General features: G+C 44.8%; 1 protein-coding gene across 1 annotated transcript in view; it reads left to right on the top strand.

Moving 5' to 3' along the window:
- The window catches only part of ZNFX1 (zinc finger NFX1-type containing 1), a 41,367-nt gene extending 15,525 nt beyond the window's left edge, over positions 1 to 25,842 (top strand). The window contains exons 3-13 of the mRNA XM_049781303.1: positions 178 to 306; positions 2,831 to 3,039; positions 3,820 to 3,969; positions 6,253 to 6,367; positions 8,514 to 8,761; positions 13,175 to 13,314; positions 14,444 to 14,598; positions 14,906 to 15,051; positions 19,859 to 19,969; positions 21,333 to 21,428; positions 22,451 to 25,842. Of these exons, the coding sequence (XP_049637260.1) occupies positions 178 to 306; positions 2,831 to 3,039; positions 3,820 to 3,969; positions 6,253 to 6,367; positions 8,514 to 8,761; positions 13,175 to 13,314; positions 14,444 to 14,598; positions 14,906 to 15,051; positions 19,859 to 19,969; positions 21,333 to 21,428; positions 22,451 to 24,892 (3,941 nt within the window). The 3' untranslated portion in view covers positions 24,893 to 25,842. The remainder of the gene's footprint in view (positions 1 to 177; positions 307 to 2,830; positions 3,040 to 3,819; positions 3,970 to 6,252; positions 6,368 to 8,513; positions 8,762 to 13,174; positions 13,315 to 14,443; positions 14,599 to 14,905; positions 15,052 to 19,858; positions 19,970 to 21,332; positions 21,429 to 22,450) is intronic.
- The last annotated feature ends 1,871 nt before the right edge of the window (positions 25,843 to 27,713 follow it).

Genomic DNA, 27,713 nt, shown 5'->3' with positions numbered 1-27,713 from the left:
CTGGCAGGCACGGGGGACCATATGGGACACCGGGATTCAAACCAACCACCTTTGGTCCTGGATCAGCTGCTTGCAAGGCAAACACCACTGTGCTATCTCTCCGGGCCCTATAAGTAGTTTCTAACTCTTTAAATGAGTCTCCTAGTTTGTTAATCCAACTTTGTCTTTGTTTTCTAGGCAAAACCTATGTGGGTCTAAAAATTGTGCAGGCCCTTCTAACCAACGAATCCGTTTGGCAAAATAACCAGAAGTTCCCCATCTTGGTTGTGTGTTATACTAATCATGCTTTGGACCAGTTTTTAGAAGGTAATGTCGAATTTTGTAGACAAAATTGTTCGCTGTTGTTGCTTTTGGTTTTTGGCTCACATCCAGCAGCGCTCAGGGGTCACTCCTGACTCTACACTCAGAAATCACCCCTGGCAGGCACGGGGGGGGGGGGGGGGGGAGGGGGGGGCGGGGGGGGTTGGGGGGAACGACGACCACATGGGATGCCGGGATTCGAACTACCGTCCTTCCACATTCAAGGCAAAGGCCTTACCACTGTGCTATCTCTCCGGCCCCTGAACCACCGTCCTTCTATATGCAAGGCAAATGCCCTACCTCCATGCTACCTCTCCATCCCTGTAGAAAAAATTGTTATCAGGACATTCATTGCAAGTTCACTAGCTTCTTTTGTTCCACAGTTCTTATCATGAACTATCTGCTAGTCCATGTGTTCTAGCCTATTTCAACCCTAAAACTCATTGCCTACATTTTCCCAGTTTTCCTCATCCTATGCTGTTTCCCCTCACTACACTCTTGATTTTCTCCTCTTTCCTCATTTTTTTTTTGGGGGGGGTCCCCCGCACCTAGCAGCGCTCAGGTTACTCCTGGCTCTGTGCTCAGAAATCACTCCTGGCAGGCTCAGGGGATCATATGGGATGCCGGGAATCAAACCCTGGTCAGTCCAGGCTTGGCAGCATGCAAGACAAATGTCCTACGTTTATGCTATCACTCAGGCCCCTTTCCTCCCTTTCTCCCTATATTTTTTTTGTTGTTGTTTGTTTGTTTTTGGGTCACACCCGGTGACCCTCAGGGTTACTCCTGGATTCAAACTCTGGAATTTAAACCCATCCATTCATCCTGGATCAGCTGCTTGCAAGTCCAACACCATACCACTGTGCTATCTCTCAGACCCTATTTCCTTCCCTTCTTTTCCTTTCCTTTCCTTTCCTTTCCTTTTCTTTTCTTTTCTTTTTTTTTCTTTTCTTTTTTTTCTTTTCTTCTCTCTCTCTCTCTCTCTCTCTCTCTCTCTCTCTCTCTCTCTCTCTCTCTCTCTCTCTCCTCTCTCCTCTCTCCTCTCTCCTCTCTTCCCCCCACCCCACCCCCCGGTGATGCCCAGGGTTACCCTGACTCAGAAATCATTCCTGGCTTGGGGGACCATAAGGGACGCTGGGAGCTTGAACCGCGGTCCATCCTAGGTCAGCCACATGCAAGGCATATGCCCTATCACTGCATCACAATTCCAGTCCCTCCTCCCTATTTCTATCTTAACCTCCTCAGTCTATGTTCCAGCTCATTCTTCAGGCCTCACTCTTGATCTTTCTCCCTTCAAGTAGACATTCCCTGTTACTACACCGTGATATCTCCTTTTAAGGTTTTTCTTCAGATGCTTACTTAGCGTATACATAGCAATTCATTTATTTCTGACTATATTATGTATACTATGAGTGTTAGTCAAGTTTTTTGTTTATAGCATACTATTGATATTCATAAAATATTATAAAATATTATCAATATTCAGAAATACTTTACTATGCATATTAGTGAATATTCATTATTGAGTGAATATTATTTTTTTCTAAAATATTATATTTTATTGTTATTTTATGATTTAAAATATCATTTCCCATTTCTCTTTTTTTCAACTATAACAATCTTCCTTATTCTTAAAGTCCCATTAGATTCTCAACAATTAGATCTCTCCATCTCTGAAGTAAAGTCCTGTGTACTTATCATTTCTTACTACACTTACTGAAATAAGTATCTTCTCTTCAGACTATGAGACATGAGAACAATTTAGGAGCTGCTTACCTGTCACATGTCTGACATGTAATAAGCAATCAATTTTTGAAAATTGAATAATAATTAAATTCTTACTATGTCTTAGATCCTACCAAAGAAAGCCTGTGATCATAGGGCCAGAGCAATATAGCACAGTGGGGAGGACATTTGCCTTGCACACAGCCAACCTGAGTTTGATCCCCAGCATTCCATATGGTCCCCTGAGCTTGCCAGTCATGATTCCTGAGTGCACAGCCAGGAATACCTGAGAACCATGTGAACCAGGCCCCTTACCATCCCCAAAATCAAAAGCCTATGTTGGGGGCCGGGCGGTGGCGCTAAAGGTAAGGTGTCTGCCTTGCCTGCGCTAGTCTTGGACGGACCGCGGTTCGATCCCCCGGTGTCCCATATGGTCCCCCAAGCCAGGAGCAACTTCTGAGCGCATAGCCAGGAGTAACCCCTGAGCGTTACCGGGTATGGCCCAAAAACCAAAAAAAAAAAAAAAAAAAAAGCCTATGTTCTTTTTTTTTTTAATGTCTTTTTAGTTTACAGGATTTTAGGAGTTGAGCATCATATATCTATGACCCTATATCCAAAACACTAGACTCCTTGGCAGATCACATCATCTCTGGGCCCTACCCACACATGAATGCTATAGGTTTCTTGTAAGTACCAGTTTGTTCCTTAATGGACCAACTGAGACAACATGCCATATACTTAAAGCTCTCACCAGAAAGACTTAAACATGGCTCCTTCTAAGTCTACCATGCTCCATTTTGCTTCACAGGCATCTACAATTGTTTAAAGACCAAGTTCATTCCAGTAGGTGGAAGGATGAAACAACGCATTACAGTTCTTGACCACCAGCCCAGCATTGTGCGGGTAGGTGGGAGGAGCAACAGTGAAATCCTGAAGCAGTTTACCTTGAGAGAGCTGAGGAACAAACGGGAATTCCGCCGCAACCTCCCGATGCACCTGCGAAGAGCCTACATGAGCGTAAGCCCAGGGCTCAGCTGTCTAAGGGAGTGTTGAGGGGGGTCAGTGTGGGAAACAGGGAAGGGATAGGTGTTGCAGATCTTAGAACCCTATTCCTTCCATTATTCCCATTCTATCCTTTTTGCCCTTGTAATCTAAGAAAGAGTAGAGAAAGGGACACTAACCACCATCTAACCCCAGCCCCGAAATTCCTTCTCCCAAAGCATATGCATCATTTCTGCTTCCTGCTCACTGACTGAGAGATCTAGCTGAGAAAGGTATTTGATTACAATGCCTGCTTGCTTTTCACTGAAGAATAAAGTCTCCAGCATAGTGGTCTTGGCCTGTATGTCTATCATATTCTTGCTTCCTTTTCTTCCTGATGTCTTTGTTTCATTTTGGTTTGGATTTTGGGCCATAACTACTATTGTTCAAGGACTACTTCCTGCTCAGAACTTGCTCCAGGTGATGCTAGAGGGAGCAAACTATTGCTGAATATTGAACCCAGAACACCTGTGTGGACAACATATGCTTCAACCCATTGAGCTTGGTCTTTTGGTTGTTTCAGTTTTATTTTTGTTTTTTAGGTCACCACCAGTGCTACCATGCAGCCTCTGGGATCAAACACTGCATGCAGGACATGAGCTAAAACCCACTGATAATGCTTTGGGAAATTAATATTTTTTTGGACAGGTCTCTTCATGCATTCTCCATCTATCTGTTTTAGCTTTGTTTTTACCTCAAGGATCTGAGTTTGGAGGTGGGGTAATGATCCCTTTTCTTTCCCTATGTTTCTGGCAGATCATGACAGAAATGAAAGAGTCAGAGCAAGAATTGCGTGAAGTAGCCCAGACCCTGGAGTGTACTATGCGTGGTATACTGCGAGAACAGCATCTTGAGAAATACATCTCCCCACAGCATTGGAAAAGCCTAATAAATGGGCCAATACAGGTAGGGGTTATCCTGTTTTTAGTGAGTATAACTTTTGCCTTGCATCTTGAGAAATACATCTCCCCACAGCATTGGAAAAGCCTAATAAATGGGCCAATACAGGTAGGGGTTATCCTGTTTTTAGTGAGTATAACTTTTGCCTTGCAGTTATACAGAAATTACATTTGTTGGTAGTTTAATCCTGTCAAAATGTGAAAATGTCTTTTTCCTTTTTTATATACAAAGATAAAGTCTATTAGTGCACAGGGCAAAATATGGAGTCAGATGTTTGTACTGTTCCCTGGCCACTTTTTCAGACTGAAAATGTCTTTCTCCTGATGATAGACAGCGGAGTACATTGGTCAAGAACAAGTCTCTGGAGAGAGCATGCTATTCAAATCCTAGTTAGGGAAGTTATTTTTCTGTGCAATTCAGTTCCATAAAATAGGATAATGATGCCATTATTAGCACTTAGAAGGTGGCTCAAAGGACGGAGTACATGCGTTGTATGTATGAGCACCAAGTTCAATCTCCAGAACTACTGTAATTACTACTTTTATTTGTGTGCCCCCCCCCAAATAATAACATGTTGAACAAAATGAAATTGTCAATATTGGTGAAATTCTCTTGCAAAAACGATTAGATTGTTACAAATTAGATTGTTATTTGGATAAGCAAGTCTCTATTTGTGTAATGTTCTTTTGTTGTTGTTTTGTTTGGGGCCTATCCAGTGATGCTCATGAACTTCTTCAGGTTCCATGTGTGATGGTCACTCCCAGAGTTTGTGCAACCCCATGTGGTACCAGTGATTAAACCCAGGCTCCAACATGCAGAATTGTACTCTAGCTGGCTCTATTACCTATTGCTCTACCAACCATTTGTAAAATTCTTTGTTTGGTTGTATTTGGTTGGGGGGACCACACCCAGCAATGATCAAGAGTTATTTTTGGTTCTTCACTCAGAAATTATTCTTGGAAGTACTCAGAGGATCATATGGTGTGCTGGGAATCAAACCTAGATCAGCCTTATGCAAGACATACCCTCTGTATGTCGCTCAGCCCTAGTTGAAAAATTCTTAATGAGAATGCCATAAGTACTTTCGTTAGTTTTGGGTACCATAGCTAGTGGTATTTGTTTTTTGTTGTTGTTGTTGTTTGTTTGTTTGTTTGTTTTTTGGTTTGGGGGCCACACCCGGCAGTGCTCAGGGGTTCCTCCTGGCTGTCTGCTGAGAAATAGCTCCTGGCAGGCACGGGGGACCATATGGGACACCGGGATTCGAACCAGCCTGGATCGGCTGCTTGCAAGGCAAACGCCGCTGTGCTATCTCTCCGGGCCCAGCTAGTGGTATTTGTATTATTACTGGCTCTGTGCTTAGGAATCATTCTTGGCAGGTTCAGGTGACTACTTGGGATGCTGGGAATCAAACCCAGGAAACTGTGTGCACAGAAAACACTCTTGCTACTATAGTTCCAGCCCCATAAGTATTTGTTAAATAAAACATTATAACGAGGCAGTATAACACATAGAGAAGATTTGGGATTCATGATTGCAAGTCACAGAGACTGGGTGACTTGGATCCATATACTCTGCAGATTACTCAGTCATCTGGTAGGTGTAATGATGATAATGCTCCTTACTTTAAAGAAGCTAGTATAAAAACTAGTATGATTGTTATAAAGTGTCTCAGTCATTGAAATGTTAGCTCTGTTATCAGAGGGTGACTAAAGCAGGCTATTAGGATACAGAGGATAGGATACTACCTTGAACATGACCAGGTACATCATATACAGTATAGTCCCCTAAGTCTGCCAGAAGTGATTAGTGAGTGCAAAGCCAAGAGAAGCTCAGAGCATGACTGCTATGACCCCAAAACAAAAATAGAGGGGCCAGAGAGATAGCATGGAGGTAGGGCATTTGCCTTGCATGCTGAAGGACAGTGGCTCAAATCCCGGCATATCATATGGTTCCCCCAAGCCTGCCAGGAGTAACCCCTGAGCGTTACCAGGTGTGACCAAAAAAGAAAAAATTAGAGCAGGCTGTTAGATGTTAGACTTAGTGAACTTTCAAAAAGATTTTTGGCAGCTACAAAAGGCATGTCAGAAAACCCCTTCTAACCATTTGTTGCCATTGAAGAATGTAAACTTGTTTCTACCATAGCTTCTAATTTTTCATGAGCCAGGAAGTTTTCTTTTGTATGTCTGGAGTGGGGATGGTTTCCTTTTTCTTTTTTGAAACTTGAAGGGCCCTTTTCCATCACACTAGTTGTTAAAGAAATCTCATAATTGATTATTCTTTCTTCTTCAGGATACTGATTGGGTTTGCTACCAAAGTGGAAAGCATTCTATGATGCAGGAATGGCTAGGCTTGGGAATCAGTTCTTTTACCCAAAGTGTTGCTCCCGGAGGACCTGAAAATACAGGTAAGATATGCATATCTACTTAAGTCACATCTTGTAGCATTAAATAATTAACGATGGAGCTTGATGGAGGTGGATGAATGGAGAGATTTTTCTCTGCCATCCCAGGCCATGTGGCTCCGCAAACCCCATTCAGCTGGAGGGTCCCAGGTTTAGGTGAACGGCAGAAACAGACTCATCCAGAGACAGGCATCAGGAAGCATCAGCTTTATTCATGCCCTATCTACCACATGTGTGGCCTATATCATAACCTTTTAAGCATTCGGTCATTCTTAGCTAGCCTGCATCTTAACTCCTGTCAGCCATCTTCCCTTTGACCTCCATCCTGGCACAAGACCAAAAAGGGCCAAATCCCCTGGGTCAAAGGCCTTATCTACCTTTTCCAAGACCCCTCCCAGGAATGGGCGGGGTCTTGCAGGTAAGGTCAAGTTACCTAGGGAGAATGGAGGGATGAGGCTTCAACATCTGTGGGTTTTTTTTTGGGCGGGGGGGCAACACCCGATAATGCTCAGGGGTTACTCCTGGCAATGCGTTCAAAAGTCACTCCTGGCTTGGGGGACGATATGGGACGCCAGGGGATCAAATTGCGGTCCATCCTAGGCTAGCGCTGGCAAGGCAGACACCTCTAGAGCCACCACGCTGGCTCCTAAGTCACATCTTAAGGTAAAATAAATTAAAGACTTAAAAGCAATACACAGTTCTTCCCTTCCTTTGGAAGGGGTAGAGGGAGAGGATGCAGTCTGGTAATAAAAAAAAAAAAGCAATATACAACATATAGGAAGAGTTACAATTAGATAAAAATCAGCAGGAAAATAGATTAAAAGATTTTTAATAGACACAAACTAGGAAGTCTAATGATCTTGAAACATGTGAAAAATTGGGCTGGAGAGATAACACAGTTGTAGGACGTTTGCCTTTCATGCAGCCTGCCAGGAGCAATTTTTGAGCGCATAGCCAGGAGTACCCCCTGAGCGTCACCGGTGTGGCCCAAAAACCAAAAAAAAAAAAAAAAAAAAAAGAGGCAATGGAGACTATTATAATCCATTACTAGCTAGATATAATTAGAATAGCTACTTCATGATAATAGGAAAATAGGACTCAGATGTCCATTGTTACAATGGATGGATCAGTTTTATGGGACTAGAGAGATAGTACAGGGATAAGGGACTAGCTTGTACACAGTGACTGGAGTCAATTCCTGTACTCCAAATGGTCTTCAAACTCTGCCAAGTGTGATTCTTGAGTGCAGAGCTAGGAATAAATAACCTATTTTTGTGTAGTGTTGCATATTCTTATGCTTTATTTAACTTATTTATTACCTAGCCTTGGCATAGGATGAATATATTTCCAAGAGTAAAATTTGGCCCCTTGGATCCTGGCAGGAGATGATGCCATCCTCGAATAACAGGGAACAGATAGCTAAATGTGTCCTAAATTTTCAGACTTTGGGGCTGGAGGTAGGTCATTTGCCTTGCATGCAGAAGGATGGTGGTTCGAATCCTGGTATCCCATATAGTCCCTCGAGCCAGCCAGGAGCAATTTCTGAGTGTATAGCCAGGAGTAACCCCTGAGTGCTGTCAGGTGTGACCCAATACCCAAATACCTCCAAAAAAAAAGAATTTTCTAACATTGCTGAGTGTGGCCCTAAAACAAACTATATATGGGGGGGTGGGTTACACCTGACGGCACTCAGGTTACTCCTGGCTCTGTGCTCAGAAATAGCCCCTGACAGGCTTGGGGGACCATATAGGATGCTGGGAATCGGACCACCATTTCCTGGGTTGGCCATGTGCAAGGCCACTGTTCTATCACTCGGGCCCACAAAAATATCTTTTTAAATCTACTTAGATCACAGAATATTGTACAACAGTGTATAGGAACTCATGGTGGCATAAGTACCAACATATATGGATCTCAGAAACATTATGAACAGGGCCCAGAGTGAGAGTACAGCTGGTAGGGTGTTTGCCTTCACATGGCTATCTTAAGTTTCATATTTGGCACCCCCCATATGATCCTCTGAGCCCTGCTAGGTGTGATCCCCAAACATAGCTAGGGCACTGTTGACTGTTACCCAGAAGCCAAACCTTTGGTTTCCTCCATCCTTTGGCTCAGCTGCATCCCTGTCCTCCTTGCTTTCTTCTCGTAGCCCAAGCAGAAGGGGAGGAGGAGGAAGAAGGAGAAGAGGAAGGCTCTCTGATTGAGATCACAGAGGAGGCTGACCTGATTCAAGCAGACCGGGTGATTGAGGAAGAAGAGGTTGTAAAGCCCCGGCGGTTGAAGAAGGAAGAGAATGGAGCCATCCAGGAGTTGGCTAAAGCGCTTCTGGCCATAACGCTGGACAACTATGGCCCAAGAATAGCAGCTGGGCATGAGCAAGCCACAGGAGAATGGGAGGTAAACTCACTACATTGCTTTAAATGGGGCCAGTTCACTGACCCTCTGACTATTAGAGGGCTGGACTACAGTTTAACAAAACTGAACAGTAGTGGCCCACTGGTCATAGTTTGAGGACCCCTGCCCAAGACTGAGAGGAAGAGTTGAGAGACAGACAGAAGGAGGGGGTTCAGAGTGCTGCACACATCCCACAAATGCACACTGTGGGCCTGGAACAATTTGCAGTTAAGCAGAACAGCAGTGGCAAAAACTCCCTGCAGGCCAGATAAATGTCCTCTGTGGGCCAGTTTGAGGATCCCTACCTGAAAGGAAATAAAGGTTCAGTTATTAGTGCCAGAGGATAGCATTTAGAGATTCCTAAAATAGAGTTCCAGTATCAGTTCCTGTCAGAACTGCTGTCCATTGGTTTTGCCCATTTTTGTGTAGTGTTGTCAGATTATTCTTATGATTTATTTAATTGCTTATTACCTAGCCTTGGCATAGGATGAATATATTTCCAAGAGTATTAAATTTGGCCCCTTGGATGCTGGCAAGAGATGTCATCCTCGAATAACAGGGAGCAAGTAGCTAAATGTGTCTCCTAAATTTTCTTTCTTTTTTTTTTTTTTTTTTTGGTTTTTGGGCCACACCCGGTAACGCTCAGGGGTTACTCCTGGCTATGCGCTCAGAAGTTGCTCCTGGCTTGGGGGACCATATGGGACACCGGGGGATCGATCCGCGGTCTGTCCAAGGCTAGCGCAGGCAAGGCAGGCACCTTACCTTTAGTGCCACCGCCCGGCCCCTGTCTCCTAAATTTTCAAAAGAATCCAGCTCAGAGTTCTGTCAAACACATGGTCTCAGTGCTTGAACGCTTTCATAAATGATCTCCTAACAAGTCTGAAAATGTATTCAGATTGTAGAGGAGTAACAGAGCAAAGCTGGGTATAATAATCATCCTCCAATCACTCTGTAATTTGATATTGAAAGCCAGTATAGTGCTTTTGGGTTTTGTTTTGTTTGGGAGCCCACACTAAGTTACTATTACCACTCAGTTTACAACTGGCTCTATATTCAGGATTCACTCCTGGCAGTGTAATATTGGATGCTGGGTATTGAACCCGGGTTGGCTGCGTGCAAAGCAAATATGCTACCTGCTGTATTATTTCTCTGGCCCTGTAAAACAAGAATAATGTGTGCCAAATGTCTGTATAGACTTGCTCTCTGCTCTATCTTTGGTAGAGCCCATTGGCCCACAGAATGGACTGGGCATTTCTCTGATAATGGAAGACAATACTCAGAAATTTTAACATCTAAGCCAGATTGATAGTGCAGTAAATGCGGCTGACCCCAGCATCCTAATGCTCCACCAAGTCCTGCCATGAATGATCCCTGAGTGCAGAGCCAGGAATAAGAACTGAACACCAGTGGTATGGCCAAAACAAATTTAAGATCATCTTAACCCCATTGAAAAGGGACTTGTTTGTTTGTTTGTTTGTTTTTAGACCACACCCAGTGGTGCTCAGGTTACTCCTGGCTATGTGCTCAGAAATCGCTCCTGGCTTGGGGGAACCATATGGCATCCGGGCGGGGAGGGATTGAACAGCACTTTGTCCTAGGCTAGCATGCTCAAGGCAGATGCTTACGGCTTGTGCCACTGCTCCGGCCCTCTTTTTCTTTTTTTTTTCTGATTTTTGGTCCACACCTGATGGTTCTCAGAGGTTACTCCTGGAAGACTACGGGACCGAGCATATGGGAAGCCGGGGATCAAATCTGTGTCTATCATCTGTGTGCAAAGCAAAAATGCCCTACCGCTATGCTATTGCTCCAGCTCCTGTGAAGGGACTTTCAAAGATGACTTTGATTGGAAAAGTCACTAGTCTGCTAGCTTTGAACTTGATATTTTTGTTTGGTTTAACATCACAATGATGGGTAGATTCATGACCCCAGTTAGTGGAAGTGTGTATTGGGGCTTTCACTACAACGTGGACACAGGAGTCCATTCATTTGAGTTTTAAGTGGGAGTAGGTTGATCATACTGTGACATTTGTTCATCTTGTGTACCAATCCTTCTAAAGGCTTATGACCTCTGACTTAGTGACAGAGCAAAGCTAGAGAGCACTTTGTCATAAATAGTGCCTTTTGCTCATGCTTAATATTACACAATGACATTAAGATCATATTTGGGGGGAGGACTACACTGTGTCTCTGCACTCAGAAATTACTCCTGGCAGGCTTGAGAGACTATAAGGGAAGCTGGTATCAAACCCAGATCAGCCAGGTGCAAGCCTTATCTGCCATGCTATTGCTTCAGCCCCAGTTATGCCGAAGATTTAAGATTTGCAAGTGGAAAGCTATGTTAGGCGAGTTAAAATATTTCATTTCAAGGGTGGGGAATAAAAAAAAAATTATTTCATTTCTAGATTCAAGAGATGGTTCAGATTAAGTAAAAACAAAACCAAAAAATTTTAGAGTGCCAGAGCGGTAGCATAGCAGGTAGTGCGTTTTATCCCTAGGTTTGATCCCTCTCATTCCAAATGGTCTACCAAGCCTGCCCGGAATGATTTCTGAGCACAGGAATAACACTTGAGTTCTGCTGGGTGTGGCCAAAAAAAAAAAAAAAGTTCATCTTAACAGCCTCTGTACAACATTCAACATGAGAGGAAACACACCTCTATAATGACATGTTTTAGAAATGAGAAACAGACTGGTTCAATAACAGCAGCACTCTTTTAAGTCTTTTTCTTATTTTACTCCTTTAGTCAATCTAACAGGTCTATAAGAAGGTCTATAATTATTTCTTTCCTATTTGAGCAGTCCTGACAGTGACTTTGCTAGACTTTCTGTTTAAGACTCATTCCCAGGGATACTCAGGGAATTACTTGGTGCCAAGGATTAAACTTGAGGTTTCACATAAAAAGTTGTGTTCCACCCATTTGCACATTCTCCCAAGCTATTTTCACCTTACAGAAGGGGGTGCTGAGGCAATTTTAGGGGAAGGATCTCATCGCTATTAGTAGATTGTTGGGGCATTGTTTTTTGTTTTGTTTTTGTTGTTGTTTTTGGGTCACACCCAGCAGCACTCAGTGGTTACTCCTGGCTCTGCACTCAGAAGTCGCTCTTGACAGGCTCGGGGGATGCTGGGATTCGAACCACTGCCCATTATGGATCGGCTGCATGCAAAGCAAATGCCCTACCACTGTGCTATCTCTCCAGCCCCAATAGTTGGGGCTTTTAATCACAGGAAACTAGTTCCAAGCCTCTTATCTACTCAGTCATTGAATAACTCTTCAGAGATTGAGATTCTCATGGATTGGTTGGTCTATTGTTTTTGTTTCTTTATGGAGAGAAGTAGACCAGGGGTGGGGACAGGTTGGGTTACATCCATCTGTACTCAGATTTCATTCTAGGCAGTTCTTGGTGTACCAGGATGTTGGGGGTTGAACTGGGGTCAGCCACCTGCAGGGCAAGCTCATTAGCTCTTATACTCTTTCTAGCCTCTGAGATACTCTGTCTAGAATTGTCAGTCCCTATTTTTTTTTTTTTATGTCAATGGTATTTAAGTGGGTAGAGCCAAGGGCCCAGAAAGGTAGTACAGGCGGATAAGGCCCTTTTCTTGAATCGTATTGTCCCTGCTTCAAATCTCAGCATCATACATGATTTCTTGAGCACAGAGCCAGAAATACCCTGGGCACTGCAGAGTGTAGCCCCAACCCCTTCTCCCAGGATGGGGAGAGTCAAAGTCTTGTTTGGAAGACAGTTGTAGTTGCTTCAGAAAATCCAAGGGACTGAGGTAGTATAGCATGTAGGGCATTTGCATGCACTTGGCTGACCTGGGTTCTATCTATCCCTGGCATCCCATATGGTCTCTGAGGCAACCAGGAATGATAACCTGAGTGCAGAGCCAGGAGTAAGTCCTGAGCCCTGAATACAGATAGGGCCCCAAAACAAAAATCCAAATGGCAATTCCCCTGGGAGCAACACTGGCAGTGACAGGCCTCCAGAGGGCCTCCTACACACACATCCAGCATCTGAGATGAGGGTGCCATGGCAGGGTAGTAGCTAGATATAGCCTGAACTCACTGTTCTACCTTTCCTGGCACTACCATCTCCCTTTCCCTCCAGAGGACACCTTGATCCTCCCTGGAGCAGAACAGATGTTATTGCTCATTTCTTAAAGGGAGATGTACATAAGGTCTGCTTGCACTCTGACCTCTGCCATGCCCCAGAAGTATCCCTTTCCAGCCTCTGTGTACCAGCAGTGCTTGCTTAAGCCACCGCCAGAAGGTGCCCAGAAGTAGCCTTTGCTCAGTTCATGGCTGGTCCCAGGGCCCCAGAGGCAAGTCCCTATTTTTATGTATACTGATCCCTACCTTGGGCTTAAATGAGGCCCACCTCTGTTCTTATGGTGACCTTAGTTAGTTTTAATGTCTACAGATGCAACGCAGCCAGAAAAGGAAAATGAAGAACAGAGTAAAAGAAGAGCTTCGTAAACTGAACACCATGACGGAGGCTGAGGCCAATAAAATCCAGGATGTTTGGCAACTGGACCTGAGTTCTCGCTGGCAGCTTTATAGGTATAGTGCTTGGTCCTCACTCCACCTTAGCTCATCTAGTTTCTGGGGAAGGGGCGGGGGGTTTCTTTTTATTTTTAGACCATAACTCTCCCTCCAGACCTTACATCATTGAATGATACATTGAGCTTCTGTTGAGTGCTAGAAACATAGTTGTAGATTTGGTTTATCTTCATGAAGACTCAAGTGTTTCCAGAACTAATTTCAGAAATTAAAAAGTTACTACGAGGCATCAAAACTGAGAAAAAAAGAGAGAAACAAGTATTAAAGAGAGCCTAAAAACCAGTTTCAGGTGTTCAGGGAAATGACATTGGAGGCAAGAATTGTGAAATGAGGTCGGGGGAAGAAGGTGCACATGGGATAGAACGGGAAAGTAAATGAGGTTAATACAGGGCTTAAAATGGGACTATGGCTATGAGGAATTGGGAAAAAATGCAGGCAACTTTGTAGTTCAGAGAGGAAAAGTGATATTAGAGATATAGACAGGGACCACAATGAGCCATGCCTCAGAGGCCCTCCCAAAGTGGGGAGCTTGGATTTTATTTGAAGAATATTGAGAAGCCATAGAAGGTTTGATAGATTAATAGCTAATTATAAAACAAGGATCATGGAGAATTAGGGAAAGAAAGAAGATAATACGAATAGAATAGGGAGCATTTATGATAAACTTGTTGACCTTTTTGAAGTCCCCAATTCTCTTCCAATAATTGAACTGTCTTTATCCTACCTCTTCATCTCATTGCATGTCTTTTTTTTTTTTTTTTTTTTTGGTTTTTGGGCCACACCCGGTGACGCTCAGGAGTTACTCCTAGCTATGCGCTCAGAAGTCGCTCCTGGCTTGGGGGACCATATGGGAAACCAGGGGATCGAACCGCGGTCCATCCAAGGCCAGCGCAGGCAAGGCAGGCACCTTACCTCTAGCGCCACCGCCCGGCCCTGCATGTCTTTTTTTGTTGGACATGGGGATATTGGACAGTTTGGATTTTAGGTCTCTCTTCCCATCCTGTTATCCCCCACACCATCCAGTCTATAAGTTCCTGTGTGTCTGGGAGCCATTATAGACATAGCATACTGAATTGGGGTCTTGCACCTCGACACACAACTTTTTCTCTGGATTCTTTATGCTTTTCAGGCTTTGGCTACAGATGTACCAGGCCGAAATGCGCCGCAGAATACTCAACTCTGAGCGCCACTACCACATATGTGCCGAAAGAATGACCGAACTGAGACTCCAAGAAGACCTGCACATCCTAAAGGACGCCCAAGTTGTAGGAATGACAACCACAGGTAAAGAAGTATGGCACACTTCACGTGCACCAAGCATTTATCAAATTGTATAAGATCATGAAAGATTAAATTGAAGATAAATACCATGAAAAGCTAGTGAAGGCAAGTTGTGTTTAGGAAACTATTGGTAAAATCTACCCACTTGATTCCTGCTGTTTGGAAATTCAGCAATAACCAATACGAATGTTTCTGGAGACCACCTGGCAGTGCTCTTTCTCAGTGGTCACAGCCCTGGATGACAGAAGGCTTTGTGCCTCAGTGTTTCTAAAACATCAACCTAAAAAACTTTTTTCTTTACCCCATCAAGGTGCTGCCAAATACCGCCAGATCCTACAGAAGGTGGAACCTCCGATTGTCATTGTAGAAGAAGCTGCTGAGGTTCTTGAAGCACACACCATTGCCACATTGAGCAAAGCTTGTCAGCACCTAATTTTGATTGGGGATCACCAGCAGGTAGGACTGACTCCTGGGATTGAAGAATCAAAGGCAGTCTCAGATATCTGCTTCAGTAGTCCTTAAACTTATTACTTAACTAATCTCCCACATTTACTCTTGGGATAAGGTGCTCTTAGATTTGAAGTATACCCTAGAGAGGGTGTCACTCATTCCATCTTCCTCTGCCACTTTCCTAGTCTACTTAGCTGTTTATGTTAAAACATGACTCAGATTTGGGACCGAAACAGTGACACTAGAGGTAAGACATCTGCCTTGCAAATGCTAGCTTAGGACAGACCAAGGTTCAATCCCCCAGTGTCCCATATGATCTCCTCAAGCCAGGAGTGATTTCTGAGTGCATAGCTGAGAGTAACCCCTGAGCATCACTGGGTGTGGCCCCAAACAAAAAAAAAACATGACTCAGATTTGATTTTTTTTTTTTGCTTTTTGGGCCACACCCAGTGATGCTCAGGGGTTACTCCCAGCTATGCACTCAGAAATCACTCCTGGCTTGGGGGACCATATGGGCCAGGGGATCAAACTGCGTTTCATCCTAGGTTAGCACATGCAAGGCAAACAAACGCCTTACTGCTTGCAACACCACTCTGGCCCCCTTTTTTGGTTTGTGTGGGTTTTTTTTTTTTTTTTTTTGGTTTTTGGGCCACACCCGGCAGTGCTCAGGGGTTACTCCTGGCTATCTGCTCAGAAATAGCTCTTGACAGGCACAGGGGACCATTTGGGATGCCGGGATGCAAACCAACCACCTTAGGTCCTGGATCAGCTGCTTGCAAGGCAAACACCGCTGTGCTATCTCTCTGGCCCCTTGTTTTATTTTTTTTTTATGACTCAGATTTGATTCCCAGAATTCCAAATGATCCCTTAAACACAGAGCCAGGATTATGCTCTGAGGGGTATGGCTATTTCTCCCCCCCACTCCCAATAAAGAAAAGAAAAGAAAAAAATTAGGAGCTTGAGATAGTACAGGGATTAAAGTGTATTCTTTTTTTGTTTGTTATTTTTGTTTTTGGGCCACACTCGGTAACGCTCTGGGGTTACTCCTGGCTATGCGCTCAGAAGTTGCTCCTGGCTTGGGGGAACCATATGGGACACTGGGGGATCAAACTGTGGTCTGTCCTAGGCTAGTGCTGGCAAGGCAAACAAACACCTTACCTCTAGCGCCATCACGCCGGCCCCTTAAAGTGTATTCTTTGCATGTAGTCAAACCTAGTTCAATCTTTTTTTTTTTTTTTTTTTTTTTTGCTTTTTGGGCTACACCTGGCAGTGTTCAGGGGTTACTCCTGGCTGTCTGCTCAGAAATAGCTCCTGGCAGGCACGGGGGACCATATGGGACACCGGGACTCGAACCAATCACCTTTGGTCCTGGCTCGGCTGCTTGCAAGGCAAACACCGCTGTGCTATCTCTCCGGGCCCAACCTAGTTCAATCTTAGCACCATTTGGTCCCCAAGCATTGCCAGGTATAGCCTAGGGTTCCTCAGCACTGGAGTGGCCAGCACTTCTGGTCTTGAACAGCACTGCATCTTCAGGCCCTCACATTGAACTGCTATGTTTTTTTTTTTTTTTTTGAACTGCTGTTTAAGACTTTCACACTCAGTATCCTCACCAGCTATTCTTGGAAGTCCCCCAAAATAAGGTAAATCAGGAGTACAAGGGATCGGAGCAATAGTACAGTGGCTTAGGGTACTTGCCTTGCACATGGCCAACCTGGATTTGATCCCTAGCATCCCATATGGTCTTCTCAACACCATCAGGAGTAATTCTTGAGTGCAGAATCAGGAATGATCCCTGAGCACCACTAAGTGTGGCCCCAAAACAAACAAAAACTCAATCCAGGGAGGCTCAAAGGGGGGTTAGAGCATATGCTTTGCTAAGGGGAGGCCTGAGAGTTAAGGTCCTGGCATCACATTGATTCCCCAAGTATGTTGGAGTGACCTCTGGGCATAACTTGGTGTCACCGAAAAGCAAACAACGCTAAATAGGGTAAATAGAAGATGGCACTTCTCAGCCTAATATCTTCCCTAATTACACTTGTTATAAAAATCTAACCTCTGGAGCCAGAGCAATAGTACAACAGGTAGGTAGCTTGCCTACAGTCAACCTGAGTTTGATCCCCAGCATTCTGGTCCTCCAAATACCACCAGCAGAGCCAGGAATAAACCCTGAGCATAATCAGGTATGGCCCAAAAGCAAAAAACAAACTCAAACTTTCTTTTCCCCCAAATTTTTCCTTTGCCTTACCCCAAACTATTTCATTGACAGGTGTTTCCCCAGTGGTGATTGGGGCCTAGAAGTTGTTCTGGAAATACTTAGTCCACATATTTGAGTCTGACAATTCCATGCTTAGACCTAGTGATTTCAGGCCACACTAAATAATGCTCTGGAAGCCATGTAATGCTGAGTATCAAAATCGGGGCCTTCTACATACAAGTATGTGCTCCACCCTTTAAGCTACTTTCCTGGCATATGATTGGCTTTTTGAATGACCATCATATTTCTCCATGTTGGCATAAAGTCATCTACTACTGTTCAGAATGGCCTATAAGAATCTCCACTACTGCAATTTTACTGCTACCAAAAGAAATACATTGGGGTTAGACAACGTAGTATGCTGGAACCTATAGTTGGTTTTAGAGCAGGATGCTTTATGGCAGGGGTCTCAAACTCAATTTACCTGGGGGCCGCAGGAGGCAAAGTTGGGGTGATCCTTGAGTGCAAAGTCAGTAGTAAGCCTTGAACATTGGGGGGTGTGACCCAAACAACTAAAACAAAACAAAACAAAAAAAGATTCCTCTAGGGCAGGGCCACAAAATGTACAGCCCATGAGCCGCAAGTTTGAGACCCCTGCTTTACGGGTAGCATCTTCCTATATTCAGTCCAAAGGCTTTTTCTTTCTATTTTCCCCATCTTTTGCTGTGCCTTTGCAAAAAAAAAGAAAATCCTGCCCCCCCCTACACCCTCCTTTTTTCTTTTCTTTTAAATAGGGTCTCCTGCATTTTTCATAGAACCCTGGGACATAGATTACTTTTGTTTACCACATATTTCTGCATTTTTCTATAAAACTAAGAAGAAAGGAATAAAGAAAGGCTGGGGTCTGGGGACCAATGGGTCTCAGGTGCACTATTAGGGAAAATATATGGACAGAACTAAATATCCAAGCCAGTCAATGACAGAATCAAGAGACCAACACTTTTAATAATCTAATCTTTTTTTTTTTTGCGGGGGTGGGGGGGGTGGGGTCACACCCGGCAGTGCTCAGGTTACTCCTGGCTCTACACTTAGAAGTTGTTCCTGGGGCCGGAGAGATAGCATGGAGGTAAGGCGTTTGCCTTTCATGCAGGAGGTCATCGGTTCGAATCCCGGCGCCCCATATGGTCCCCTGTGCCTGCCAGGAGCAATTTCTGAGCATGGAGCCAGGAAAAACCCCTGAGCACTGCCGGGTGTGACCCAAAAACCACAAAAAAAAAAAAAAAAAAAAAAAAAAGAAGTTGTTCCTGGCAGGCTCAAGGGGCCATATGGGATGCCAGGATTCGAACCACCTTCCTTTTACATGCAAGGCAAAACACCCTAACTCCATGCTATCTCTCCAGTCCCTAATAATCTAATTATAAATGGGTCTTTTATACTGGCAGGCCAGGAGGCAAAGGGTAGTGGTATAGGATGTACTCTGACTTCATTGGTGTAGGGGAGGTTGACACTGACACTGGCAGGGATAGCCATGACTCGCTGTGTATTTAAAATTCAACTAAGAAGGACTTTGTAGATCACAGTGGTTCCAATAAAAAAATTTTAGGAGCTGGAGTAATAGCACAAGGGCATTTGCCTTCATGTGGCCGGTCTGGGACAGACCCGGGTTCTATCTCCAGCATTCCATATGGTACCCCAAGCCTCTGCCAGGTGCAATTTCTGAATGCAGAGCAAAGAGTAACCCCTGAGTGCTGCCAGGTGTGACCCCAAAAACTAAATAAATAAAATGAAATGAAAAAAATTTTAAATAATAAAAATTGGGGGGGCCGGTGAGGTGGCGCTAGAGGTAAGGTGTCTGTCTTGCAGGCGCTAGCCAAGGAAGGACCGCGGTTTGATCCCCTGGTGTCCCATATGGTCCCCCCAAGCCAGGGGCAATTTCTGAGCGCTTAGCCAGGAGTAACCCCTGAGCATCAAACGGGTGTGGCCCAAAAAAAAACAACAAAAAAAAATTGGGGGGCTGTCGAGATAGCATGGAGGTAAGGTGTTTGCCTTTCATGCAGAAGGACAGTGGTTCGAATCCCGGCATCCCATGTGGTCTCCTCAGCCTGCCAGGAGCGATTTCTGAGCGTAGAGCCAGGAGTAACCCCTGAGCGCTGCCGGGTGTTACCCAAAAACCAATAATAATAATAATAATAATAATAATAATAATAATAATAATAATAAAATAACTTATTTAATAAAATAAAAAATATCTGCTCCTGGGAACACATCATCTAGTTTCTTACTTTCATGACCCTTGTCACTGTCCTTAACATGTCAGCATATCAAGTATTAGCTGGCACAGGATTTTGTACAACTTTGGACGGGTAGATGCTTAAAATATATATATATATTTTTTTGTTTTGTTTTGTTTTTTTTGGGTCACACCCGGCAGTGCTCAGGGGTTGTCTGCTCAGAAATAGCTCCTGGCAGGCACAGCGGACCATATGGGACACCGGGATTCGAACCAACCACCTTTGGTCCTGGATCGGCTGCTTGCAAGGCAAACACCGCTGTGCTATCTCTCCGGGCCCTTAAAATATATTTTGAGTCAAAAACCCTTAACCATATTTCTCTTCACAGCTGCGCCCCAGTGCCAATGTGTATGATCTGGCTAAGAACTTCAACCTAGAGGTGTCCCTCTTTGAACGGCTGGTGAAAGCAAACATTCCCTTTGTCCGTCTTAATTACCAGGTGAGAAGCAAGGTCTCTGTTTTTATCAAATATGCAGAGGACGGGTCGGACAGATAGCATGGGGGTAAGGCGTTTGCCTTGCATGCAGAAGGACGGTGGTTCGAATACTGGCATCCCATATGGTTCCCTAAGCCTGCCTGGAGCGATTTCTGAGTGTAGAGCTAGGAGTAACCCCTGAGCACTGCCGGGTGTGAACCCCCCCACAAAAACAAAACAAAACAAAAACAAAAACATGCAGAAGAGTTAACTGCCAGTAAGGAGAGATCTTAGAAGTTTACAGTGATTTATTTTTTTTTTTTTTTTTATTTTTTATTTTTTTTTGGTTTTTGGGCCACACCCGTTTGACGCTCAGGGGTTACTCCTGGCTATGAGCTCAGAAATCGCCCCTGGCTTGGGGAGACCATATGGGACGCCGGGGGATCGAACCGCGGTCCGTCCTACGCTAGCACTTGTAAGGCAGACACCTTACCTCTAGCGCCACCTTCCCGGCCCCAGTTTACAGTGATTTACTGCTAAAATTATCGTATCGTGGAACTGGAGAGACTGTGCACAGTGGGTAGAGATAAACAAATTACCGTATTTTTCGTGCATTCCCTGTCTGTATCTTATAGAGGGAATGCTACCTGGAGCTGAAGCCTTAGTGACTTTTTTTTTTCTGATGTAAAAAAATAAAATTAGGGCCGGGCGGTGGCGCTAAAGGTAAGGTGCCTGCCTTGCCTGCGCTAACCTTGGACGGACCGCGGTTCGATCCCCCGGTGTTCCATATGGTCCCCCAAGCCAGGAGCAACTTCTGAGCACATAGCCAGGAGTAACCCCTGAGCGTTACTGGGTGTGGCCCAAAAACCAAAAAAAAAAAAAAATAAATAAATAAATAAATAAATAAATAAATAAAATAAAATTAGAGGGGCCGGAGAGATAGCATGGAGGTAAGGCGTTGGCCTTTCATGCATAAGGTCATTGGTTCAAATCCCAGCATCCCATATGCCCCCCCCACACCCCCCGTGCCTGCCAGAAGCGATTTCTGAGCATGGAGCCAGGAATGACCCAAAAACCAAAATAAATAAGTAAATAAAGTTAGGTAAATGTGTTTAACCAGCTGTGGACTGGCGTATTGTAAATATACTTCGGCATTATAGGCTGGTTGTTTTCATGCGCCGTCTCCTGACGGTATATCGGGTTGCACCATTTGCTGTAGAATATTTTTTTTCTTGTTTTCCTGCATCTTTTGTCGGGTATATCTTACAGAGAGAAAAATATGGTATCCTGTCAAACTTACTTTAAAACAGCATAGGATCAATATGTTGGGTTAGTATTAATTGAAAACCATTTTCTGTTCACGTTTTCGATGACTGTCTACTTTCAGCATCGAATGTGCCCTGAAATATCCCGACTTTTGACACCCCACATTTACCAGGACCTGGAGAATCATCCCTCTGTTCTTAAATATGAGAAGATTAAGGTGAGTGCTCTTACCACTCCTCAAACTAGAAACAAACTAGGAGTCAGTTTATTCAGAACTTTCAGGAAGAAAGAGAACCAGCTGGATTTTGGATTGGGGGAGCCAAATAACATGACTTTTAGGATAACACTGGCAGTGTTTGGAGGCAAGCCTGTTTCAGTACTTGGGAGTAACTCCTGGTGGTACTTAATTAAGCCACCTTTGTTGATAAGTATGGCAATACCTCTGGCTCCCTATAGTGAACTGCTTTCTTTCCGTGGGTTAGGTAACAGGGTGACCATAATATTAAGTTTTTATATCTGTATTTATGGTACTGGTGCAGTTATCCCCACCACCATATAATCCCCACCACGTCTAATTCACATCCAGTTTAATCTTTAATCCCTCCCTTTCCTCTACACCAAGCTAGGTTTGTTTGTTTGTTTGTTTAATTTCTTTCTGGGAGAACTAGCATTATAATTAAGAATACAGCCCAGGATTGTTGAATCCTAGTTCTGCCACTTAGTAGCTCTTTAACTTTTAATAAGTTATTGGTCAGTTTTGAGACCAGGTCTTCTGTCTAGTGAACGTAAATAGTTGCTACGCCATTAACTTAATTGTATTGAAGATCAGGCATGTAAAACAGCACCATAGAGCATTAGTGAGTTGTTCTTTTGCCATCTTCATCATTATAGATATCCTTTGTTGTCTGGAATATGTCTGTATGACTATTGATATCAAATACATATTTTAAAAGATCTTCACTATTTGCTGCGATTCCAGAACAGCACAGTGACTAATTCCAGAATCAAAGATTGTGGCACTGAGTATATGAAAAGATATTTCTGATTTCTCTCCGGAACAGGCTTAATTGCTAATGTATGTGAAGACAAAGGAAAAAGTTGGCATGTAGGATCAGGATGTAGCTCAGCAGTAGAGCACTTGTCTAACGGATGAGGCCCTGAGCTCAATTCCTGACAGAATTCCCAGAGGTGCTCCAGAGAGGATAACCTTCCTAACATTTCACTTCTTTTCCTTTCTAGGGGGTCTCTTCCAACCTTTTTTTTGTGGAGCATAACTTTCCTGAACAGGAAATCCAAGAAGGCAAAAGCCACCAGAACCCGCACGAGGCCTATTTTGTTGTGGAGCTGTGCAAGTACTTCCTGTGCCAGGAATACCTGCCCTCCCAGATCACCATCCTCACTACCTACACTGGGCAGCTCTTCTGCCTGCGCAGGCTCATGCCTGCTAAGACATTTGATGGGGTCAAGGTACACGTAGTAGACAAATATCAAGGGGAAGAGAATGACATCATTCTCCTCTCACTGGTGCGGAGTAACCCGGAAGGCAAGGTGGGTTTTCTCCAGATTCCCAATCGCACTTGCGTGGCCTTGTCCCGTGCCAAGAAGGGGATGTATTGCATTGGGAATATGCAGATGCTGGCCAAGGTGCCCTTGTGGAGCAAAATAATCCATACTCTCCGAGAGAATAATCAGATAGGCCCCACACTGCGCCTGTGTTGCCAAAACCACCCTGAAACCCACACCCTAGTATCCAAAGCATCTGATTTCCAAAATGTGCCCGAAGGAGGCTGTAGCCTACCCTGTGAGTTCCGCCTGAGTTGTGGGCATGTCTGTACCCGAGCCTGTCACCCCTATGACTCCTTACACAAGGAGTTCCAGTGCAGGAAGCCATGCCAGAAAGTCATTTGCCCAGATGGGCACCGGTGTCCTCGTGAATGCTTTGAAGAGTGTCAGCCGTGTCAGGTAAAAGTACCTAAGATAATTTCCCGCTGTAACCATGAACAGATGGTCCCTTGTTCTGTGCCTGAGGCAGATTTCTGCTGCCAGAAACCATGCCACAAATTCCTGAAATGTGGGCACAAGTGCAGTCGTCTGTGTGGCGAGGAGTGTGTGCGAATATGTTCAGAAAAGGTCACCGAGAAACTCAAGTGTGGGCACAGCCAGCAGGTGAAGTGTGGCAATGTTAAAGACCTCATGTTTGGCCTGCCTGTGGAGTGCACCACCAAGTGTGAAACCATCTTGGCCTGCGGGCATCCTTGCCCTGGCTCCTGCCACAGCTGTTTTGAAGGACGATTTCATGAACGCTGTCAGCAGCCCTGCCAACGTCTGCTCATCTGCTCTCACAAGTGCCAGGAGCCATGCATTGGCGAGTGTCCACCCTGCCAGCGGACCTGTCAGAACCGCTGTGTCCATAGCCAGTGCAAGAAGAAGTGTGGGGAGCCATGCAGCCCCTGTGTAGAGCCCTGTGTCTGGCACTGCCAGCACTACCAGTGCACCAGACTCTGCTCTGAGCCCTGCAACCGACCCCCATGCAATGTGCCTTGTACTGAGCTGTTGGCCTGTGGCCATCCTTGCATTGGTTTGTGTGGGGAACCATGTCCCAGTAAATGCCGTGTTTGCCACCACGACGAAGTCACCCAGATCTTCTTTGGCTATGAAGACGAGCCTGATGCTCGCTTTGTTCAGCTTGAGGACTGCAGCCACATCTTTGAAGTGCATGCCCTGGACCGCTACATGATTGAGCAGAAGGATGACGAAGTGGCCATAAGGTTAAAGGTCTGTCCGATCTGCCAGGTGCCCATCCGCAAAAACCTAAGATATGGAACCAGCATCAAGCAGCGGCTAGAAGAGATTGAGATTATCAAGAAGAAGATTCAGGGCTCAGCAGGAGACACAGGAGCTCATCAGGAACATCTTAAGGGCTTGCTAGAGAAAGAGAGCCTCCATTACCACCTGCGTCATGAAGAACTCCAGATGCTAGAGGAGAAGCTGGCTCAGAAAAACCTGTCAGCAAAGGAGCTGGTCCTTGTGGAGAATTACATCAACTTCTTTAACCACCTGGCTGGCCTAAAGGACTCCCTGAGAAAGTATCATGTTTCTGGAGGAGAATGGGGAGTGGGGATGCGCCTAAATCAGGTCTATGAATGGATAGCCAAAAAGCGTTTGAGCTTCACCAGCCAGGAACTGGATGACCTTCAAAGCGAATTGCAGAGACTCAAGTACCTGGTGAACCTCCTGACCCGATGTAAGATGGCAAAAGAAAAGGCAAAAGAGGTCGCACAAGAGGTCCTCAGTGTTAGGCAGATCCTGGAGAAAACATGTAAGTTCACAGAAGAGGATAAACAGCTTGTGAAGAAAATGATGGAAGCTCTGAAAGCCTCGCTTCCCTGCTCTGGTCTGGGCATCTCTGAAGAAGAACGACTGCAGATCGTCAAAGCCATTGGTTTCCCTAAAGGCCACTGGTTCAAGTGCCCCAATGGCCACATCTATGTGATTAGTGAGTGTGGAGGGGCCACACAGAGGAGCACATGTCCTGATTGTAAGGAGGTGATTGGCGGCATAAATCATACTCTGGAAAGTAGCAATCAGCTTGCTTCTGAGATGGATGGAGCTCAGCACCCTGCATGGTCTGACACAGCCAACAATATGATGAACTTTGAAGAGATCCGAAGAATGCTCTAGGAAGACAGCACACTGCGGCCTTTTGCCCTGGCCACCATCTGGTTGCAGCTGGCTGCCTTAGGGATAAGTGAAAGCCTACTTTGTACTATTGTCTTTAATCTTAGCACCTATTCAAGGATCCACTTCTAGGGCTTGCCCACATTTCTAGGTTTACCCCTGCGCTAGAATAAGCACTTTACCTCCAAAACTGAGAGCAAAGTTAATATTTCTCCTCTCGTTAGTGGACAGATTCCCCAGAGTTAATCTGGGGTTTCCACCTAGGGCTCTCTAGTGGCATCTCTGAGTCCTGTCTTGATCTTTCTTCAGCACTCTAGGGTCACAGAGTATGACTTTCAAATTAGTAGGCTTTATAATTCCTAGGCTATACTTGCAGACTAACGTTATGTCTAATAACAAGAGGCCCAGAGTTGTTTATCCTTTGTGGAGCACAAGTATCCTACCTGCCTTCCTCCTTGAGGCAAGTGATATAACAAATAACTTCTCTAACACTGGCCCAATCTCATCATCATTGGGGCGGGGGAGGCAGAATGTGAGCATTCACAGCTGGGGGCTTATACAGTCAGCCAGGAATGATTCCTGTGCCCTTTGGGGTGATGATTTGCAGTAGCAATGCTGGTGCACAGGGGACTCAAATGGAACTGAACAGACACTTGTTACACATTATCCAAAGCGTGAATCTTGTCTCAATACCCTCTGCAGCTTTTGCCTGGGCAGGGTTAGCATGAGAGCAGCTTCTGCAGGCCCCAGACCCTTGCTGAAAGCCAGCTCCCCAGGCCTGCAGTCTGCCTACATATTCTCAGTCCAGTGTTCCCTAGAATAAACACCTAGGCATCTCAGGTCTTTCTAATATTAGCAAGAAAAAGTTCTTTTTTTCCTATGTATGCAGTTCCTTTTTGTCTTTACTATGCACTTTAGCCTATAAAGCCAATTAATAAAAACAGGAAAAAAATTAGTGGTTCATGTTTGTCGTCAACTGTTAGAAGCAGCTAGGACTTGAGCCTGCAAATACAGAAATGTAGGCTGTCTATAAGAGGTCTGTAACTGTTGCAGCAGGGACAGGCCACATCTACACCTGAACTCAGGTACTTGCCATCACTGTTGATCAGGTTCCAGTATGTGAATATTTGGCCAGTTATTCACTGAATGCTTGCACTCTAGTGGTGCTCTCTTATTCTGGTAATAATGTTTTTCAAGTGCCCTCTTTGTGACTGGTAATCCCACCACCCAAATTTGCTATGTTCATATGTACCTACCTGATTATGGTGTAGCCAGAAGTAGCTTCTTTGTGGTGCCAGGGATTGACAGCGCTACCAGGATTATAACCAGTGTTTGTGGTGACATGAGCATTTGAACCATGATCTTTTAAAGCAATTGTTCTAGTAGGAAATGCTCTTCTGGGCCCCCTAGTGAAACATTTGTACTAGTCACCAAAAATGAGAGCAATTTGGGTCGATACCTCAGTGTTCAGGGATCATTCCTGGCAGTAGTTGAACCAGGGTTGGCCAGATTCAAAACAAGCTCCTTAACTTACTCTCCTGGTTAATAAAAAAAAAAAAAAAAAAAAAAAAAAAAAACTGTTTTTAACCAGGCTCGAGTGTTAGTACTACAGTGAGTAAGGTGTTTCCCTTATACAAAGCCTATGTAGGTTCCTTGCCACTGCATAGCATCCTATATGGTCTCCTGATGCCTACAGAAGTTATCCCTGAGGGCAGTACCAGAAGTAAGCCAAGCGTAGCCAGGTATGGCCAAAAACAAAAGTAAATATGGGAAGGCCATACCAAACTTACTCCTGGCTCTGTGCTTAGGAATCAGCTGGCAGGACTGGGACTATGTGGGGTGCCAAGGATCCAACTTAGTTTGGTGCCCCACTACTTTCTCTCTGGCCCTGAAGCACTATGACAGAGGCAACTGTTTAACAGCTTCTGGGTCTTGCCAAACTGTCCACAGTGTGTTCAGGTAAGTATATAGCGCTACCCTGGTTTTGTTTGTAAAGTGTAAAGACCTTGAACTCTTTAGTTATGCCATCCTTCATTTACTGAATTGGCAACTATTAGCAATTGTTAAGTACAAAGCAAATAGCCTTGGGCACATTCTTCAATATTGAAGATCTAAGTCACTAGATACTTTGTGGGGGGGGGGGCGGGGGAGTTGGTCACACTCATCAGCGCTCAGGGGTTACTCCTAGCTCTACACTCAGAAATTACTCCTGGCAGGCTCGGGGGACCATATGGGATGCCGGGATTCGAACCACCAATAACTGTATGCAAGGCAAACAACTTTCTCTGGCCCCTTTTTTGTTTTCTTTTTAACTTAATCTGTTATTGCCAAATGTCAAGTTGGCAGCAAATGCAGGATTACTCTAGCCAGTGGTCGGCAACCTTTTTTTTCAACTGAGCCAAATCTCGCCAAAACCACGATTGAAATTTATTTTGAGAGCCACACAGGGCACGCACTGACTGGCTAGGAGCAGAGTCCTGACTCCTGGAGCGGCCGCCCAACAGAAGAGCCAAGTTAAAAGTGTAAAGAGCCACAGGTTGCCGACCACTGCTCTAGACCAGTGATGGCTAACCTTTTTGAGCCCGAGTGCCCAAACTGCCACACTGTTGTGTTAAATAATTAATGATGGGGCTGGATGGAGATGGATGGTGAGGGATTTCTTTCTGCCACTCCAGGCCACGTGGCTCAGCAACCCCCATGCAGCCGGCGGGTCCCAGGTTAGGCAAACGGCGGAATCAGACTCACAAGCAGGCTTCAGGAAGAATCATCTTTATTCATGTCCTAGCCACCACGTGTGTGTGGCCTACTCATAACCTTTCAAGCA

This window comes from Suncus etruscus, chromosome 9 (genome assembly GCF_024139225.1).
Source record: "Suncus etruscus isolate mSunEtr1 chromosome 9, mSunEtr1.pri.cur, whole genome shotgun sequence".
Classification (NCBI taxonomy): domain Eukaryota; kingdom Metazoa; phylum Chordata; class Mammalia; order Eulipotyphla; family Soricidae; genus Suncus; species Suncus etruscus.
Note: the sequence above shows the minus strand (reverse complement) of the source record. Positions and strands in the feature narration are given on the sequence as shown.